Source organism: Simochromis diagramma, unplaced genomic scaffold (assembly GCF_900408965.1).
Source record: "Simochromis diagramma unplaced genomic scaffold, fSimDia1.1 OVJJ01000334.1, whole genome shotgun sequence".
NCBI lineage: Eukaryota > Metazoa > Chordata > Actinopteri > Cichliformes > Cichlidae > Simochromis > Simochromis diagramma.
This window is the reverse complement of record NW_024386764.1, coordinates 4,976,736-4,998,105: the sequence shown is the minus strand read 5'-3', so window position 1 is coordinate 4,998,105 and position 21,370 is coordinate 4,976,736. Positions and strand designations below refer to the sequence as shown.

At 41.3% G+C, this 21,370-nt stretch overlaps 1 protein-coding gene across 1 annotated transcript; it reads left to right on the top strand.

Moving 5' to 3' along the window:
• Positions 1 to 228: 228 nt before the first annotated feature.
• kif14 (kinesin family member 14) lies at positions 229 to 17,745 on the top strand. Its single transcript, XM_040032593.1, has 29 exons — positions 229 to 1,381; positions 1,540 to 1,794; positions 1,918 to 2,005; positions 2,103 to 2,201; positions 2,326 to 2,378; positions 2,477 to 2,507; positions 2,703 to 2,810; positions 2,946 to 3,062; positions 3,285 to 3,403; positions 3,500 to 3,672; positions 4,663 to 4,810; positions 5,593 to 5,656; positions 5,819 to 6,003; positions 6,181 to 6,283; positions 6,436 to 6,593; positions 6,688 to 6,835; positions 7,131 to 7,277; positions 7,946 to 8,078; positions 10,231 to 10,324; positions 10,556 to 10,691; positions 11,003 to 11,109; positions 12,052 to 12,152; positions 12,393 to 12,623; positions 12,838 to 13,025; positions 13,723 to 13,875; positions 14,349 to 14,471; positions 14,605 to 14,679; positions 16,016 to 16,166; positions 16,330 to 17,745. Exons 1-29 carry the CDS (start codon positions 378 to 380, stop codon positions 16,689 to 16,691), a joined length of 4,854 nt encoding a protein of 1,617 aa, XP_039888527.1. The 5' UTR covers positions 229 to 377; the 3' UTR covers positions 16,692 to 17,745.
• Positions 17,746 to 21,370: the final 3,625 nt, after the last annotated feature.

Here is a 21,370-nt window from a genome sequence, read left to right as displayed (position 1 = left end):
GTTCACAGTTTACTTATTGTGGCTCGGTATTGTGCTGCCATCTAGCGGTATCATAAAGTGCCTACAGGTCGCGACCATGACGTGACGTAGCACTTTCTGAGAATCCAGCCAATCAGCTGCCAGTGACGGGGACGATTTGAAATTGAAGCGGGTAGAGGCGGAAGCGAGCAGGAGAACATAAACAAAAGAAGTTTTTTTTCGCAAGTGCAAGTAATAATTTATTCGAATGGATTTTTATTTTCCTTTAACTAACATATGGAGTCATACTTACGTCCAATTTACGTGGTTTTTAAATGTAGTTGTTCGTGTAAAGTGCATCTGCCGTTAACTCGCCTGTCTCGTAATTACACCGTTTAGGTTTCTAACAGTCCACAGCCATGTCGATATTTAGCGTACAAGGGCGGAAACACACCGCTTATTACGACAATCTGCTGTCAACATCAACGTCCAGGACACCCGGCCGAGAGCGAAAGATAGCCGACTCGACACTGGGCAAAAGTGTGACCGCATCAGGGGAGTCTGCATGTGAAGACAGCAGGTCATCAGATAAAAGCCGTCCGGTGAACAGGACGTATGTCGTCTCTGCTCTGTCAAAGAGTGGCAGCGGGCAGCAGACCCCTTACCGAGCCCGGCTCACCCTACAAAGACGGTCAAAGAGGAAGACCGGGGCCGAAACGGCTGAACAAACGATGACAGACAGCAGCCAAAGCACCACAGCAGCTCCGGAGAAGAGACTGACTCTGCAGCGCAGGACCAGGACTCCCTCCATGGACAAGAGCGGACGTGGGCAGCCTGGTGGCCTGCAGTCAACGCCCAAAGTTCTCGGTGAACCAAACGGGAGGACACCTGGTTTATTCAGGTCAATGAGCTTAAGAGAAACTGCGACTCATGTGCAAACACAAGGGAGGTTTGCGCAGAACAAAACCTCCTCCTCCTCTTCTTCATCTTCAAGTAGAAACACAGACGAGACCCATACCTTTAAAACGCCGACCAGAAAGACCCCGTTTGAGAGAATCGCTGCCAAACGAGACGTGTTTGAGAGACTGGCAGGGAAAGAAGCTCCCAAGCCAGTGTTGGTCAAATCTGCCAGTCTGGAAAGGCCCAAACCCCGAGCACAGCAAGCCGAAAACACTAAACCCTTCCCGGCTCCTCGGATCAGCAAGACGACCTCAGGTGTGCGAAGACCTGACACAACGCTGCAGGTGATAAAGACAAAGACCTCGAACCAAAAGGGAGACGTGACCCAGGTCAGGACATCCGATCCTGCTCCTCCTGAACAGATCCTGCCCAGTACCAGTGAGGGTCTGAAGCAGCAGGACTTACTTAAAATGGAAAACAGTGCTGTTACGGTGGCTGTGCGTGTCCGCCCCTTCAGTGCCAGGTTAGTGTTTAACTGCTGGGTGACTGAGAAGCAGGCCCCCCTGTCAGTATATTAAAGTCTGGTTCTGGAAAATCTGTGTATAAAACACTGGCATGCTACTTGTTTAAAGAAAGACAAACAACACATCTCTGAAGTTTTTTTGTTCTGCTCTATTACAGGGAGAAAGCTGAGAAGTCCTCACAGGTCATCTTCATGAATGGCCAGGAGACTGTGGTCCAGCATCCAGAGTCCAGACAGAGCTACTCCTTCACCTACGACTTCTCTTTCTGCTCAGTGGATGCCAGTGACTCCAACTTTGCCTGCCAGCAGACCGTGTATGAGACGCTGGCCAAACCTCTGCTGCTGAGGGCCTTTGAAGGATTTAACACCTGCTTGTTTGCCTATGGCCAGACAGGTTCTGGTAAATCATACACGTGAGTGGACTCACTTTTCATTTACATCAGTGTTCTCACTTATGTGGTCATGTGTTTTGTTTTGTTTTTTACTTTTGTACTGTAATCTGTCACTTTGATGTGTTAAGACTGATTGTTTTGCAGGATGATGGGTTTTGAGGAGGAGGTAGGGGTGATCCCAAAATTCTGCCACGAGCTTTTTTCTAAACTGGCCTCAATAAAAAGTGAAGAGGTAAGCGCTCTCTTTGTTTTTTTTACATTTCTATTCCAACTTCATTTTTATCTGAAAAAGAATTAAATGATCTGTTTTGGTCCCTTTTGAATCTCAGGTCAAATGTCATGTAGAGATGAGCTACTTTGAAGTGTACAATGAGAAGATCCATGACCTGCTGGTGACCAGAGAAGAACCAAACCAGAGGACGATGCCCGTGAGTAGTTTGCTGTTGAGTGACACTCATCCCTGGCACATGTTTTTATCGCTAACTTGCCACTGTGGTTGACTTACCACGGGGGGGAAAATGTAGAAAACCTTTGTTTGGATTTGTTTTCCAGCTGAGGGTGAGAGAGCATCCAGTCCACGGGCCTTATGTCGCTGAGCTCTCAGCGTAAGAAAATCTCGTCTTTCTCTCTTTATTCGCTGAAAGCTTGAACATTCTTGGATGGTACCTTTTTCAGAATTGCTCAGCTTGCTGTTTCTTCACAGGAATGTGGTGCGCTCTTACAATGATGTTCAGGTAAGATGAACCAGTTGTCTTTTTATACTCTCATGTTAGTGGGTGCTTTCAAGAACAAGCTAGGTCTTCAGTGTCAAGCAGACAAAAAGCCTGTTAACCGAATCTGAAAGGCTTGTCATGGAAATGAATATCTTCAAGTGAGATTTCACACAGAGAATCAATAATAATTTAAAGTACTTTTTTCTTCTTCTTTAGGGCTGGCTGGAGCTCGGCAATAAGCAGAGAGCCACAGCGGCCACAGGAATGAATGACAAGAGCTCCAGATCTCACTCTGTCTTCACCTTGGTCATGACCCAGACTAAGGTACTGTCTTCACTGTGTATTTACACCTCTTTTCCCTCTTTGAGTTTTTATGTAAAAAAATACGTTCACACAGGGGAGCGGATGAATCGTGCTTACATTAAGTGCCTGTGAGTCCATTTGTGTTTGTGTGTGCAGACTGAGCTTGTGGAAGGAGAGGAACATGACCACAGTATCACCAGCAGGATCAACTTGATCGATCTGGCAGGCAGCGAACGCTGCCACTCTGCCCAGACCAGTGGAGACCGACTCAGGGTGAGCACATGTTAACTACCATCTGTGGTTAAGTCATTAAGCAGTTAATCATTGCTTGTTGGAGATTGGAGATGGAGACTTTTAGGTGAACCACGGTATATCATTTTATCATTCACAAATCAGAGTACAGTCTCTTGTCTCAGAAGGCTCTGGTTTCTTTGCATTGTTGGCCTGTTCATTAATTTTTCTATGCTTATTTTATTCAAAACGATGTCTTTATAGGAGGGCGCCAGCATCAACAAATCACTGCTGACGCTCGGAAAGGTCATCTCTTCCTTATCAGAACAAGCGCTGACCAAGAAGAAAGTCTTCATACCGTACAGAGACTCTGTCCTTACGTGGTGAGGGAACGGTGTGCTTGTGCACAATTTCTTTATTTGTATTTGTTTGTTTGTCAGCAATCACAGTGACGGTTCTCCTCTAATTGTCACCTGCAGGCTGTTGAAGGAGAGCCTCGGCGGTAACTCTAAGACGGCCATGATCGCTACGCTGAGCCCGGCGGGCAGCAACGTGGAGGAGAGCCTGAGCACTCTACGCTATGCCCAGCAAGCCCGCACAATCATAAATGTGGCCAAGGTCAATGAGGACACCAATGCCAAGCTCATCAGAGGTCAGACATCCATAACGTGCTTAAAAATTTGTATACTGTAGACAAAAGGTATCTATTTATAAGCCTTATGTCTAAAGCAGGGTTTCAGCACACTTACTGTGTTGGTTTGACATGTGAGCCTGGACAAATCCTTGGTCACCTTATAAACTAAAAAAAGAGAGGGAGGGAAAATCATTTTTATATGAGAGATTCTTTTTCCTTTTTTCCCCTGTAGTTCTTTGTAAACCTGAACATCTGCCTTTCAACACACAAAGCCACACCTGTATTTCCTTTTTTACAACCAAAACCACAGAGTAGCTTCACAGGTGTAGTCAGTATTTTTGGACTGGATGAACACTCTCTCTCACACACACACACACACACACACACACATATATATATATATATATATATATATATATATATATATATATATATATATAAATATTTTCATGTCTGTCCTTCAGCTCCTCCTTCATCAGCCTTTTTCCTCTCTCTCTTTTGTTCATCCCTGTGTTTTTCTTTATATGCGAACGTGTTCCTGTTAGGCACTCGCTCCCGATCGCTTTCGCTCTCCTCCTTTACCACTCACCCTCCCGTCTGTCGGCCCGTTTATCCATCACCAGCTCTTGCGCTATCCAGTTGAAATTAAAGCCTGGCCCTAACCTTGCCTCCAGGCCATATTTATGCACTGTCAGTTGCACATGGCGGCTAACTGTCATGCAAGTATTATTTTTCATAAGATGATAGCGCTGCTGTTTGACGTTTTTAGCACTAAGGGGAGCTCTTGCTGTGGATTTCATTCACGATGCCTGTCAGCGGGAGACGCTCAAAGTGAATGTGACTCAGACAGACAAACCAGTCAACTTCAGTGAGGGACAGTATCGAGCAGTTCGCTGACCAAATCTGAATATTCCTCTCTAAAGTGGCATCGTATCTGCACATTTACATAATCTTGCTGCAACAGTTTTCTCAGTAGGAAACAATCTGGATGAATTTTGTGTGTTTCAGAGCTAAAGGCAGAGGTGGAGAAGCTGCGAGCGGCCCAGATGAGCTCCCAGGGCGTCGAACCAGAGAGAGTGAGGCTCTTTCAGCAGGAGATCTCCACCTTGAAGAATAAACTCTGTCAGCAAGAGAGGGAAATGATTGAGGCCAATCGGTCAGCATTACTGCTATAATCCTACTGAATCCTCAAATGAACAGTTCTTTTTGCAGTGGAGGGGGTCAAATGAAAGCTAGTTTCAAAGTTATTCTTCACACTCACACAAAGTAATAGTATATTTACAGTGATCTATATGTTTCTGTGTATTTGCGCAGTCTTGATACGTACAGTTTGTTATTGAGTTCTAATAACAGAAAGATTTACTTCTTTCCAGTGTATATTTTTATTAGGCTAAAACATTCAACATTCTGATATTAGAAATAAAAATCAGACATTTTTAGCATGACAAAGACGTTAAGTAGAGCCCGACTAATACAGAATTTTTAAATAAAATATTTGTTATGTGTGGTTATTTAGATATTATGACAATGCTCTTTCAATATAATCAGGATTTATTACCACAGCAAGTTGTGCGCTACTCATTTATCAGAATCAGAAATACTTTATTAATCCTGAAGGAAATGAGGGAAATGATGCTCTGCTTTGATCAGCTGGTTATTTTTGCTGCTTTCTAAACACTTGTGTTCTCAAGTGGAAAGCTGCAGAGTGCCCTCTGGTGGATGAACTATGCAACGTCAACCCTCTTAACTTGGTTGAAGGGTGTTTCTCCCATCTCTTCTTTAAAACTTTTTATTTATCTGCCATTATAAATGCTGATATCAATATATGACTTGGGGTTTACTTAGCAGTGGGTGATGTTAGTGGTAGAATTTGTTCTTATGTCATTTTTGCTTTTGGTTATAAATTTTTTTTTTTTTTTTTTTCAAATTTTCCGGCAGGGCGTGGAGGGAGAAACTTGAGCAAGCAGAAATTCGCAAGCGTGAAGAGACCAAAGAGTTGCAGGTAATTTCTTTTTTCGGTGTAACCTTCATTTTATTAGTCTACTCTCTCTATCATCCTGCACCCACCATGCTTGTGTTCAAACACTAATGTTGTTAAAGAAGAAGCTGAAAACAAAGGAGATGAACCCCCCCTCTATGAATAATTTTTGGTCTGTGTGATCAGAAAGCAGGAGTGACCTTCAAAGTGGACAACCGTCTTCCCAACCTCGTGAATCTGAATGAGGACCCTCAGCTGTCCGAGATGCTTCTCTACATGATCAAAGAGGGTCGCACCACGGTGGGCAAGCTCAAGTCCAACTCCAGCCACGATATCCAGTTGACTGGAGCCCTCATTGCTGACCAGCACTGGTGAGACCAACTCCTCAGAGGGGGGTGAAAACGGTAGCATATTGTTCAGTCAGGTGGAATAGCTGTATCAAGATGGATATAACCAAGGAATATGTAGCCCTACGAAGCTATTTGGCCACTTTCTTTGCATTTCACTTAAAATAGTTTATATTTTCTTTATATATATTTTTTTTTCAGTGTTATATCCAACATACATGATACTGTCAGCATCATTCCGATGGAAAACGCTAAGACTTTTGTTAATGGGAACCTCATCTCTGAATCCACAGTCCTACACCATGTAAGTAAAGCAGCAAGTCCTAACTTTTTTGTCCGTCTATCGGTTCATTCTGTTACTCGCTGTAAATCAAACGCAATGGTCTGTCCACGCAAGGCCCAAAGCGTTTCATAAATGATTTCTCTCTGGATCTGTGTCTCTTGTCCGGCTTCTAGGGCGACAGGGTGATTCTTGGAGGAGATCACTACTTCCGCTTTAATCACCCAGCAGAGGTGCAGTCTGGGAAGAGAGCGTCATGCTGGACAGGCGAAGGCGACGGTCATAAAGATTTCGAATTTGCTAAAAACGAGCTCCTTGCAGCTCAAAGAGCGCTGTGAGTGGAGGGAAAACCGGCCAGACGGAGGCTTTTCTTATAAAATGTAATTCCATACTATCAAAATCTGAATTCCCATTTTTGTGTTTCTCAGGCTCGAGGCAGAAATTGAAGAAGCCCATCTTAAAGCAAAGCAGGAGATGATGCAAGGAATCCAGATGGCAAAAGAAGTGGCTCAGAAAGAGCTTTCTGACCAGAAGGTGCTCTATGAAGAAAAGATCCGAGCCTTGGAGAGAGAGCTGGTATACGAGACTTTCTCTTCTTCTTTTTTTCTTTTTTTTAAAATCTAGAAATAGGCCAGTTGGATGATATCATCAGTCATTTGTTATTGTAACCCAGTATTAGATTATTGACAGTCTGTAATTTTTATTTACTGTAATATTGTAAACTAAAACCTCAAATTGAAATTGTTAGGTGTATTTTCTTAACACTTGTGCATTTTTAAAGAACCTTTTAAGCATAGTAGAGTTTTGCACACTCTCATACCCTGTCAGATTATGCAAACTACAGATAAATGCCAGCATTTCGTTCCTTCAGAATGAGGAGAATGAGCAAAAGCGCCAACAGGAGTTGGAGAAGCAGAGGGTTGCCAGCCAGATGGCAGAGCTCAAAACTGCCAAGCTGGAGTTGGAGCAGGAGGTGGATGTCCAGAGGAAACGTCTCCGTATCCACATGGAGACCCAGGTTAGGATTTTTGATTAAATTAAGGAAACGGCAAAAAAAGGATGGGCTTGATTATTTTGATTTGTGCACGTTTAAAAAAAAAAAAAAAAAAAAGAATACCCAATTTATATTTGGCCAGTCGGCCTTTATGGGGAGCCTCCTGTGTGAAGGTTTTGTGTGTTTGCAACCCTTTGGATCTCAGGTGCTACATTATGAGGTACAGGTGGAGACGGCCTTGCAGGGGAATTGGGCAAAATTAAACAGGACTTTGAACAATCACTTTTTGAGGGCATTTTTTTTTTATGGATAAAAGTGAAAATAGCTCAGGAATGTGACCGCCGTACCATCAGTTTTTCCAGAAAGAGACTGTTGCCTTTTCTTTTATTTCCCCTATGACTGTAGGCGGGTGGGTAGGTGGGCGAAATGTGTGATATTTTCAAGCAGTCATCTTCTCGCTTTTCTGGAAGTAGGCATACAGGAAATCTATATTCATTAATTATATCACCTCTTTCGTTTGCTCATCCTCATGTTTTCTGATGTTATGAATGAGCATTAGCAAATATGCTGACTCTGGGCTTTATGTTTAACCATTTGGGATGCGTTTCGAGCCACCGTGGAGCTTGGCTTCAGGCGGAATGTTTTACCCTGATGGTTTTTAATGTTGTTTACATTACCATGACTCACTCAAGGCTATGGAAGAACATCGTGTGCGCCAAGCGAGGATTGTCGAGGCCCTGGAGGCGGAAAAGAAAAAGATCGGCAAGGAGCTGGAGGAGATTCAGAAGAAAAGAGCTTTAAGGGAAAACCATACGCCCCAACATGGTAAGAGTTAAGTCAACACTGAACGTGTTTGGGAGTAAGGATCACATCGTGTAAGCAGAGTTGTCCTGAGCAGCAGAAGCATTAGAGAAAAGCTGTTTGCCACTATATCAACGTACACTGAAGGCATATAATCCTTAGTAAATATGTAAAGCACTAATGGGCCTCCATATTATCAGAGATGCAGGCTTTTGAACTAGGCGGCGATGACTAGCCAGATGGTCCGTCTCCTCTTTAGACTGGTTTAGAAATGGTTTCCACATTTATCTAAAAGAACTTCAAATTTCAATTTGTCTAACCACAGAACAGTTTTCCACTTTGCCTCGGACCTTTTTAGAAGAGCTTTGGCCCAGTGCCGTTAGCTTCTTCTTTGACACAGCATACAGTGTTTACAGACAATGATTTCCATGACTGAATCGTGCCTGTTTTTAATGCAGTGCTGCCTGAAGACCTGACGATCACAGGTGTTCAGGATTAATCTTTGGCCTTGTCCCTTGTGCACATATTTCTTCAGGTTCCTGGAGTCTTATAATAATAGTATATTTGTTTGTTTTTCTTTTTTACAAACATTAGACACAGGAGCAGATAGTTGAACCTCTGCCCATCTTATTTTCTGAGAAACCGCCCCTCTAAGATGCTCCTTTTATATCCAATGGTTTTATTTGACTCGAGACAATGTTGCGTTAAAATGACTTTTTGGTAAGGTAAGGAGTGTTGGGGAGTCTGACCATTATGCTGCCCTCTTATTCTGTTCATTTGTTTGTACAAGGATCATATTAGATGAATGGATGCAATGTCAGAGTTTATGAGCCTCTCAACCCTAATCGGTAGAATGTGGAGCACAGCGATCTGCATCTTACTGTAATTCCTTATAAGGTCTTTGAGAATTGTTGGTGGAAATGAGTGCAATAGCCAGTGAGTAGCTTATTTCAACTGTTCCTTTTTACAGTGAATCCCTGCTGTGTACTGTCTTGTACTGCTAAGTAAAGATCATCTGAGCCAAATGATATTTAACTCTGGGCTATTAGTTGAAGGTAGGACTGGGCGATATGACCAAAAATTCATATCTCGATATTCTTTAGCTGGATGGCGATATACGATATATATCTCGATATTTTTTTAAAGCCATAAAGTAACAACAAAAAGAGAGTTCTTAGTCACACTGTGTCCCAGATCTCACACTGGCACTTTTATTAACATACAGCGTAGATGTACATGAAAAAATTACTCAGAAATAAATTATCAGCATTTATTAAATAATAATGCTCCATAAATAAAATAAAACGATGTTGTTTTTGTGCATAACAAAAAGCTCACAATTGTGCAGTCAAAATGTAAACTAACAGACCCTGAGCATAATAACAAGCAGCTGCTCTGTTCCCAAGTTCTACTGCGTGACTGACAGCCTGGAGTTTGAAATCCTTGTTGTAACCACGTCTATGAACAGGTGCCATTTGTGGTCCTTAAACACACACAATACGGTAATATTACGTTGAAGTACAGTACGTAGTACTTCACGAGGCTCCTGACTACGGTAGCCGTAATGTAACACATAAAAGCGGTTCACGATCTGTAAGCACAACCAGAACTCATACATAAGGTGCACTGTCGAGTTTTGAGAAAATGAAAGAATTTTAGGCCGCGCAGCCCCCGTGCATGGGGCTGCACGGCGTCAACGCGTGACAGCTGTTAGCTCGTTAGCTCGTTAACGCGTTGATGCCATGCAGCCCCATGCACGGGGCGATCCGCGGTAACTCATTAACGGAGATTTGCCGCATTAATGCAGTTATGGCGTTAACGTCATTCTAACGAGATTACTGCTACCAGCAGTAAAATAGTAATCTCCAAATGTTTTCTTTTTACCGACCAGCTCCTCTTTGATAGCTGATCTTGTTGTTGCCCGCAGGTGAAGCGATAGGGGAGGGGGAGTTGTGTTCAGTGAAGTAGAGAGAGGCAGAGTAACGTTGCGTGGAGACAAGTGGACGAAAGAGAACCAAACTTGCGGCTCCACAAGTATAATTATAACATAGACTATATCGATATAAACAATATTGTCACATCTCATATATCATATAAAAATATATCAATATATTTAAAAACTCGATATATATCGCCCAGTCCTAGTTGAAGGTAATGCTTCATTTCTCTGTCGCAGTCTCTCCACAGTGGGATGCCATGAAGTTGTCCTTGATGATTGAGGAAGCCAATAAAATCAGTGCTAAACTGAAGAAACACACAGTGTTCAGCAGGTAGGAAAGAAAGGATGGGCAAAAGTCGCATATATTTTTTTTTATTATGCATCATGTAAACACAAAAATGATGAAGAAACCAGTGGCATTAAAAAAAAAAAGTAAAAGCATGTAAACCTATATCTAGTCTTTGTATTTAGCTACTCCCAAAAATACAGCTGTAAATGAACACGTGGCTGCTGTGAACCGCTGACCTTATTAATTTTTATTGACTTTACTCTCCTGTTTTAGACATGAGAGCTCGGAGAATGAGAAGTGCAGTGGTGTGCTACAGGTGCGAGTTCAAAACACAAAGCTGGGAATTGCCACTTTCTGGTGTCTGGAAAAGTTCCAAAATAACATTGCTGCCATGAGGGAGCTCGAACGGGTAAGTCTGGGATCAATTCTGCGTTCAAATTCATAACCTTTTTTGCTATCATGTCTTTCTCACATTAACCTGTGTCCTAGTAAGACAAAGCACACCTGTTCAGCCTGCACGACTCTCTTCCTTGTTTTGCAAATTCAGAGCCTGACATCAGCTCCAGTCACTTGCAAATTTCCTAAGTGTTTGACCTCATTTATAGTCCAGAATGGATTGTTTTATGCCCGACAGAGGGATGCTGCCTCACTTTGCGATGCTTTTCTCATTAAGCTGAGTAAATGAGAGTGGACATGTCATCAGGAGTTTATTCACCACAGGGGGATTCCAGCTCTAAAGATGACAATGTGTTTTACGACCCCGATGATGAGTGGGAGCAAGATATATCAGCCTCTTCTTCCTCCGCCGCCTCCTTTTCTCGACGAAGGTAATTATCCAGCTCCTCCTATCCATAAATCCTTCTTCCTAGCATCTTACATTTACATAAGATTAAATATGGAGGTGGGAAAGTTTTCAAAAACACTGCTTGTCCCTTAGGGAAGTGTGTGTGTGTGTGTGTGTGTGTGTGTGTCCATGTACCTTAAATTTCATCTTCATCAGAGCTTTTAGGAAGGAAAAAATAGAAGTGAGCATTTTTGCACTGATTTGCATTGACCCTCTCTCTGTAAGGGAACAAGTGGACACAAAGCGTGCCACAAAAACAGTTCCCTTTTTTAAAAAAAAATGTTTTACTTTTCGTTTGTGGAAAGTTGAGTGATGGTAAATACTTCAAGTAAATTTGGAATACTTGAGTTATTTTCACAGCCCTCCCAGTTTCCAACATTGTGATTTACAACCTGGCACATATTTCTTGATAGTTAAACAGTCCTGTTTTCTCTCTTTTCCTGAAAACTTTCTGCCCAAAGAATATTCCCCTCTTTGGTGTATTTCTTGTGTTTATTAATTTTCACATGCATGCAGGTCAGGCCAAGGTGTTTGTTTGGGAGCGGTATGGAGGGGACACACACACACACACACACACACACACACACACACACACACACACACACACACACACACACACCACCTGCTGTACATGCAGAACATTTTCCCCCTCACATTGTGGTTATTCTTGTCAAGCAGTCCTGGTGTTCCCAAACTACCACTAGGCACAGCCAAATGAAACACTGCACAGGCTCTGGGGCTCCACCATATTGCTCTTTTACTCCAATAAACCTTTGCCTAAACAATCATCTCTATTTACTGACCTTTCCACCTCTGGGTTTCTCTTACAAGTAAAGTTTATTCTCCTGTGTCTAAAGAAAAAGTCAGTATAAATGTTGAACGTTGGCAGCAGTACCAAGTGGGTTTCTGGTTGGTTTGGCTTTAGAAGCAGGAGTTTGCTGAAGAGCAGAAGGATCTCAGGGCGTCTCTACGAGATCCGGGTGCATCCCATTCAGAGCCTCCACAGTGGCTCCTCACAGTCTGCTGGTAAGAAACACAAGTAAATATGCATAAAATATTAAATGTCGTGTTCTTAAAAGGCAAATGTCGGTGGAATTGAGTGGCGAAAAGCTGCCTCTTGTTGTCTTTCTAAAATGCGACATTGTTACATGAATATAAATTTTCAGACCTGCATGCAGCATTCAGTGCTACAGCTGTTAAACACTCAATTACATTTGCTTTTTGTGACAAATGATCATCACCCACTCTTCTCTGTGTCTGACCCAGGGTTAATGGGTGTGACCAAATCCCCCTCCCTCCATTCCAGCATCTCAGACCCTGGGATGCCTGGCATCTGCAAGGAGCTAGTTGGCCAATCACTGGCCCGTCTGCGTAGTTCTACAGGGTCGGAGGAGAGCATGGCAGATCGGTTAATCTCAGATCTAAACCTGGTCTACATGGCTGTCCAAACTATATCTGACCTATATGACAGTCTGGATGATGACAGCCAGGATAGTGGTGAGTTCCAGTCAACTTCATAGACATTAGTAAATCAATAGCTACTGATGGATAGGTAATGATTAGAAGAATAATTTGTGGATATTCGTCCTCTGCCAAGGTAAAAGCTGAGCCAAAAGGCATGTATGACCAGGCCACATTCATAAAAGTGGCCTGGTGTTTATTGGGCACAAACTTTTATTGTGGTGCTTTTTGGTGGTTTTCTTTTTTGCAGTGTTTGTGGGTAATTTGGTGGCACAAACTGAGTTGGTGAAGGCCACGACAGCCATAGAGAATGCAGTGTTTGTTACCATGCAGTGGTTGGCCAGTGTTAAACCCTCCTCCGGTCTGCTCTACACGATTGCCGAGGAACTTAAAAGCCAAGTCAAGAAGATGGGAGGGTTCTTCCAGATGTTGATTCAGGTGAGGAAAAAAATACCCAAAGGTATCACACGTTAAAGTGACAGTACACAAAGTTTCAAACTGAGGTTTCTGCTTGGTGACGATAAAAGGCTAAGCCAGCCTACATGCAGATTGTATCATTATTCTCTAATCATTACACTCCGCCCATTTTGAGTTCAGGCAAATCAAGCCTTTTTTTTTTTTTTTTTTTTTTTTTTTTTTTGTTAAAGGCTATGCATTGACATGATGTCTGGGTTTTCTGGCATTTGCAGTATATGAATGAGTCAAAAAGAGTGCAAAATCTAAGCTGACAAATGATTTTCAATTTTGCGTAGTTTGGAGACGGGTGGCTAATCAAAATGCAGAGCATTGATTGACGGGTCTTAGCTCTGAGCTGTTTGAGCTCTGTCTATGGAAATGGCAAAGCTGAGGGAATTCTCAACCTTGAAGCCCCAAACAGAACATGAATATATGGAAACTAAATCTAAATTCCTTACCAGTCTCAACACCTAAACACACAATTTTCCCCTCTCGATCCTTACTTTTAATTTTTTCTAGCATTTTAATTTATTTACTGCCCCTTCAGACTTTGTTGGCTGTTGTGCTCTCTTGCTTGCATTGATTCACTATTAAATAAATGTGAACTGAACCTGTGTATCAGTTTGTTTGTGCCGACTCGATGCTGAGTGAAACATTCCTTTCCCGCCCTCACATCCAGGGTTGCGAATCTGAGATCACATCGATGGTGAAAGAAGCCCGAAGGAAAACTAGTCAGTGCCTGGATACAACTTTACTTGCGCTTGGACACATGGCAGTAGTGACAGGCATGTCATTGAATGTCACGGGACTGGGCGCCCAGGCTATGGGCAAGGTAAGACCACCAATAATTGAGCTGGGAGGTCTCTGTTTGGGCACTGTGGTCCACTCTACTCATGCCCCCTCATCACAACTATTAACTGTATGAATGTGAGTGTAAGGTACAGCCATGGTAACACGGTGCACCAATGCTAAGGTTTTATGTATTGGGATGTAATTAATTATCTGGTCCTTAACAGGTCATAAACCTGATATGAATAATAAAACATGATACCACACACTGTCATTATTTATTTAACAAAAATTAAGCCGAAATGTAGAAGCTGTGAGTGGGTAAAACCAAGTCCACCCTTACTGCTTCCACTGGAATTGTTGCTGCCCATTAATCTTGGAAGGGTGAAAGTTTGTTTGAAAATTAATCTGAAATCTGTCATTCTTTGTAGCTCTGGTAACTGACTGGAATAATGTGGTCATAAAAAGTCATTTGTGTCCCTTTGTTTTGTGGTTTTTTTTTTTTTTAATCGTTAGCCTTCAGTGGTCACGTGTCTAATGAAGGGAACTGGTAAGGGTGTCCGATCTCTCTTGGAGGAGAGCCTCACCATCACGAGGGAAATGCTGAGAGAGGCTCAACTGTCCTATCCCAGAAGCTCAGTAAGAGATCACGCACTTATTTAAAATGTCGTGCCTTTTTGTGCTCATTTATATCACAGAAATGCTATATCTGGTGTGTTTTTAAAGTGCTTGTTGAGTTGCTACCCATGATTCCTGTCATCTTTACACACAGGTCCTCCAGAGCCTTAAATCAAAGACTCTTGATTTAGCTCGTGCTCTGGAGAGCTACATGTACTGCCATATTTCGGTAAGTTTCATCAACAGAATCCATTAAAAATCACAATCTGTAGCCTCTAAACCAGGGAAGTCAAACTCCTTTTCATTGCACAGACTGTCCTGTAATTATAAATGTTTATGTTTTTTAATTTACTGCAAGCGCACCAAAAGTGGAAAAACTGTAATTTTCCCGTCATTTAATTGTTTATCTCTTAACTAATGACTTTATGGCAGTAGGAGTGGATAGGAAAAGCTGTAAAACCTAAGAAAATGCTGTTAGAAGTTGAACATTTACATACTCCTTCATATTTTTTTCTAAAGCTCTCTACTGGGCCAGTTTCAGGTCTTCGCTGGGCCGATTCTTGCCCCCAGGCCTTATGTTTGACACCCCTTCTCTAAACCCTTTAGTTTTGTTTTTTCACAATCAGATCTACAACATAATGCAGCTTAATTTCTTTTTTTTAGCCTCTATTGTTTCATTATGTTCATTTTTTTTGTTTTTTTTTTATTAAGAATGTAATCATAGACTTAAAAAAAATATGTTTCAAACTTGGGGGAGGGAATAAATGGCATTAGTTATCTGCTTTAAGGAGCTTCATTACAAAAGTCCTGGCACTTGTTTTGGTTTAACCAGAGCAAAAAGACAACAGTGCACGCTCAGCTGAGCATCCTGTAGGTAAAGGTTAAAAACGATCCTCCGTCTTGACACAGGCTTAAATGTTACAGATTAAGACTCGCTGCCACAACAGCCCCGTTAAAGATGCCACTCAGCCTTTATTGCTCCTGTAAAGCTTAGTGTGCCGTAAGCTTATCTCTCTGCGGTCATCCCTCGGTGATCGTTCACATAATGAATGTGTTGAATGAAGGGGCATAAGTCACAGCTAACAGGCTTGTTTGTCCTTATCTTAGCCACACAAAGTAGCAGGTTTTGTTTTGGCCTTTTTACCTTTTCAAACCAATACATGACACATGTAGGCAGCTGGGCTTTATGCTGTCCAGTGTTATTGTAGTCAAATAAAACTGAGTTATATCCTCCAAAAGCTATTTTCAGGGTGTTTTTCTCACTATTGGTAAATGTAACAGAGGCTTGAACCCAAAATATTTTCAACTTGTAGTGATTCAGACACTGGCTGCAATTCTTTTATTTCACTTTTTGTGTAAAATCTATTCTGCTCACCCGTTAAAATATAACTTAAGCAAAATACAGGAGTCAAAACTGGTTGCGTTTAGTTAATAGTAAATTTATACACATTATAGTAGGATCTTTGTTGTGTTTTGTATGTAATTTAACAGATGAAGTTACAAGCATGTCCTGTTTGTTTGCAGTCTTGTTGTCATTATGTGTAAGTGCTAATGTCTGCAAACAGGAGAGGGAATCGGAACCACAGGAGGCAGAGGAAGGGGAGGAGGACGCTTTGGCTTCACTTTTGCAGAAACTGAGGACGACATCAACCAAACTGTTCCAGCTGAACCAAGCCATTAGACAGTTGCATTCATCTCTGTCTACAGCCTTACGAGGTAAAGCTTTTGATTCACAGTGTCAGACACTTACACTAATGTACTTCCTTGATGGGCAAAGGCCACACTAGCTCTTACAGATTATTTTCTGATAGTTCAGTGGCGGCAGTGTTGGTAGATTTAAGGATGGTTGACCAGTCTGTCCCTGGTGCCCTCCTCCTAGGAAAAGACTTCAAAAGCTGCAGAGATACGATCTCCTCTTCTGCCAAGGCTGTTGACGAGCTGATCACCGGCCTTTCCAAGGATGGAATTGGGGCCCCAACCCTGCAGCTTCCCTGTCTTCAGACCGTAATGTCTGCACGAGATGAGCTCCACTCGACCCTGGAGTCCTTGTCCTCTCTCTGGAACCAGCAGGAGGAGGGAGAGAGCAGAAGTTCAGCTAGTTTTGAAAAGGATACAGAAGAAGAAAGCTCAGCCAAAGAGAGAGCTGCCACTCACAGTACTGTAAGACATCGAGTTGTGAGCAAGATTGTGTACGCCCTCGCTCCAGGTGTGCAGTCTAACAGCAGCCCGCACTGGGTATAGTCTTTATTTGTCGTATCACATGCTGTTTTACAGACTGGTAACAGGAAAACTGCAGTATAGCATCTACAAGCTGTATTTACACAACCATCTGCACACCAGAGCAGTAGTTCCTCTAATTTGTCTTACTTCTAATGTTCTGTAAAGGCAGCTGTTGTTAAAATATTCAAACTGATTTCCCTAGCTTAGTAAAAATGTTGCTTTTCAGCACTTCACATTTATTTTAATAAAAATCAAGTGTTTTGTTAAACATTTAAGCCACCAGAATGTGTATAGCGTTACAATTAGCAGATTAACAGCATTAGGAGTAACTAGCTGTAAAGATGTGCTGTGCCAGGTTTTTGCTCCTTTACTTTATATATTTTTTTTCAGAAGCATTTAATAATTCTACTGCTGGTTTTTCTTATTAATTCCAACATGCAGATTCAATAGTCAGCACCTTAGGTACAACATTTTGTTAAAGGTCTTGATTACCCACATGTTTTCTTTCTTGCATGAAGTCATTTTGTTGTCATGTTTGGATCAATATTGCTTTTGTACATTGAATAACTCGTACTGTAAAATTTGCACTCAGGAGAGACTTGTATATTTGGGGTTTCTTCTCAATACACATACTTTAACAGGGCACAGTTTTTAATCTTGTTGGTTATTTTTGTTTGTTTTTTTTATTTAGTGCTTTATATGACTTGGTTTAAAAAAAAAAAAAAAAAAAATGCTACTTGTACTTCAAAAATATATGCACATGGTTTGATTTTGCAAAGATCCAAACCTTTTATCTTGAAGGATGCTGCTCAATAAACCATGGAGCTGTGGTTAAGACTGCACTCATAATAAAATAAGACTTTGTTGAATTAAAATCAGACCTAGTTTTATTCTTCTGCTGGTCTAACAGCACAGGTATACACGGATGCTTAAAAACTAGTCTTGCCCAGCATCATTGCTCCAGTTCAACATCCAAATCTGCGTGAGATTAATATCCTTTTTTTTTCCATGTTTAAACTGAAATATCATTATGCAACATTATGCCTTTGGACCACTTTTCTAAGGGTAATCATCATACTGTAAAGATTTTATGTATGTGTGTTCCTTATTTCCTCCTGGATGAAAAGAGTGATCTTGATAAAACTTTGCATAAAAGATTAAATATGTAAATCACATATCGAATTTTATACAAATTCCACAGTCATATTTGTACATTTGACAGGTCAGCTGAGTATAGAATGAAATGTCAGATTAGAATGTGGTGTTATAATTTAAACATAAAGATATTTGCATGTTCCATAGCCCAGTGAGGAGAGAGGCCAGGGTTAAAAAAAGCTATAAAAACACTGCTTGAATATATATATGAAGTTGATAATTGTTCAAATGAAAGAGAACATTTTAATCAATTTCTTGTTTGCTCCCAAACCTATGACATGACTATACAGAGAAAAGCTTGACAGGGTGTGTAAGGAAAAAATAAACAAATGCACAAAAAGTTTTATGACTCAGTTTTGGAGAATTTCGAAATTCTCCAAAACTAACATTTTCTTTAATTCACTCATATTAAACTCATTAGGGTCAAATTTAGTGTGAACAATATTACACAAGTGCACATCCACACACATTGGAATGCCTTTGATTCTTTGTGTCATTGTGGTGGATCATAAATTTGATTAGTTTTTGAGTTGCACATCTCTGTTCCTTATATTTCATGTCATGCTTTTATTATTGTTTTATTTGTTGTTTTGCAGCCAGCAGCACATGCGCGCCTCCTCCTTCACTCAATACAGACGCGTGAGAGTGAGAGCTGTCTGTCCGTGCCATTCTTTCACCTCTCCTCACTATTTCCCGTGTTTAAGGTCACAACATCATCACAACCTTGCTTTGATCTTTGATGCCACTAAACACTTAAATAGGAGCTTTAAACTGTTAAACTTTCCTGCTTAACTGACGATGACCTGACAGCAACCAAAACCCTTTTGAAAAGTTTTGCGAGAGTTTTGCAACATAAACCAAAAAATTTTGAAACGTTTCTCACCAATTCACCGAGCAAACAAACACATTTCACCATGTCAGCCAACTCGTCCTTAAACTCAGATGACCTTGAAATATCTAAAGGGACCATTTTGGGAGATTACTATGAGGTAGAGGGTTTCCTCGGAGAAGGGAGCTTTGGTATTGTAACCAAATGTCGCAATACACAACCCAACAAACTTGTTGCTATTAACCTCCTAAGACCCGAACTCTTCCATGGCATGTATTTTTAATTTCTTTTTGATATTTGGGCATATTGGGACCTGATGAATGTAAAAACAAAGAATTACAAGATTTTTTTTTTACCTGATTTTTGTTTCTAAGAAAAATGAGAGCCACATATGAGGTTTAAAATTTTGATAGAAGAGTAGCGGTATAATGTCCTCATAAGTGGATATCAGGCCCTTGCAGAGCAAAATTGAGTATTTTAGTCTAAATAACCCAAAATGTGATGTCCACATATGTGGATGCCAGGTCCTAGGAGGTTAAAGTCAACAAGAGCAACCATGAAATTCTGCAACAGGCAAAAATGGAAACTTTCATCCTGGAGCAGCTGCAAGGCTTGGATGTAGATAGATGCAATATTGTGGAATGGAACGGCTTTTTCCTCGACCACCAGCGGATCTGCTTAGATTTTGAACTCCTCGATCAAAGCCTGCGGGAGTACAGGCGGGACTGGAATAACCAGGGTCTCGCAATAAGTGAATTGAGGCCAGTGTTACATCAGCTCACAAATACTCTGTCCCACCTGGGTTCTTTGGGAATAGTGCATGCTGACCTCAAACTTGGAAACATAATGGTTGTGGACCGCGATGAGTGTCCCATCAAAGTCAAACTTGTTCATGTTTTAGACTCTGGCTTCTACACCAATTACTATTTCATAAAAGACAATGATAATGGACAGTGCTGGACATTTAAGACTGAAAGGCAATTTCAAGATGAGACAGATTATCAATCCAAGGATATTCGATACATAAAACTAGTGTCTTGATGACCTTGAAGAACTAGTACTGGAAGATAGCGAAGAACCTGAAAATAGCCAACATTTATTTGTCAGCCTAATCAAACAGATGTTGGCCCTGGATCCAAACCAGCGGATAACACCCTCGGAGGTTCTCCACCATCCCTTTTTCAACCCAGGCCTGCACTGGCATGGTCTCTCAGCAGCCTTCAAGTTGGAAAAGAGAAAGATCACACTGAATCAATCTCCAGCATTGCTTCAACCCTGGACAAAAGTAACAAAAGAACATATACAGGGATTGGAAAAGGCCATTAACAGCAAATTACACTGCAAGAATTAATTAAGCGGCTCCAATAATTATCACTTTGGCTTTTCTCTTTTTCTTTGAAATTTTCACTCCCCCCACCCCAACCAGTCATGGCAGATGGCTGTCTCTTTCTGAGCCTGGTTCTGTCGAGGTTTCTTCCTTTTAGAAGGGAGTTTTTCCTTCCCACTGTCGCTAATTGCTTGCTCATAGGGAATCACCTGATTGTTAGGGTGGCCAAAACTCTAGGGGAACTACCAATTCTTGTGAAAATTTAAAAGAAAAAAAAAGGCCTAAAAAAATAAAAACAACTGATGAATATGTTCTTAAACTTAGGCACAATTTTGCTTAAAATCCATTAAGTAATCTCTGTGTCAAGTTCTTACCAATATTCAAAGCGGAGCAGCGGACAACTTACCATCATATCAGTCCTTCAATCGGACCTAATTTGATACAAATTGGATGTTAATTAAATGAACCAGCTTTAAGCATCAGCTAATTGTTAGTATTTTTTTTTTTTAAATATAGTGCTACCCTTTAGCCTCCTAGTACAGCGGTCCCCAACCCACGGGCCTCAGACCGGTACCGGTCCGTGAGTCGTTTGGTGCCGGGCCGCGAGAGTTGAGGCTCAGGTGTGAAATGTATAGTTTTCAGGGTTTTTATCGGTTTTCAGCGTTATTTTGTTATCGTTTTTATTGTTTACTCGGTTTTCCTTGGTCTTTTCACGTGTGTTATGAATAAATTTTCTTTTTTTCGGTACCGGTACTAGTTTTATTTTGTTGTATTTATCCGCGACACCTTAAAGGCCGGTCCATGAAAATATTGTCGGGCAAAAACCGGTCCGTGGCGCAAAAAAGGTTGGAGACCGCTGTCCTAGTAGACATGCCTGCGATATAAATGTGAAAATCCTCTTTTCTTTAGAAAAGTTGAGCTCTGAAATTGAAGTCAAGGTCCCTGAGATTTAAGCCTTACAGAGATTTTCAGTAGATACAACCATGGTATTGATTTGAAAATTCTGTGTTACCTCATTTACCTCATTCTTGAGTTATTGCATTCACAAACCTGGGGTCCACAGCAACCCGTCATATAGCAAACTCAAAAGATTAAGAAGTGAAACATGTTGTGGACTACATTTACAGTGGGAAATGTGCACATTCTCTAAGTACCTTGAACTTATTATTTTATTAGAAGAGTCTTATACTGTGTGAGATGTTTGTGCCTATTCTGGGTCAGTTCCAGAGGAGATGCTCGACAAAATCGGGCAGCCAACTGTGACAGCTTGCTTCAAGCATAAACAACCTTTCTTAATCCACATCACAAACTGGCATGGATAATATCTATAAACACACAGTACATTTATAAAAAATTTACAAGTTTCAAGTGCTTTGGAGAGAGCCTCAT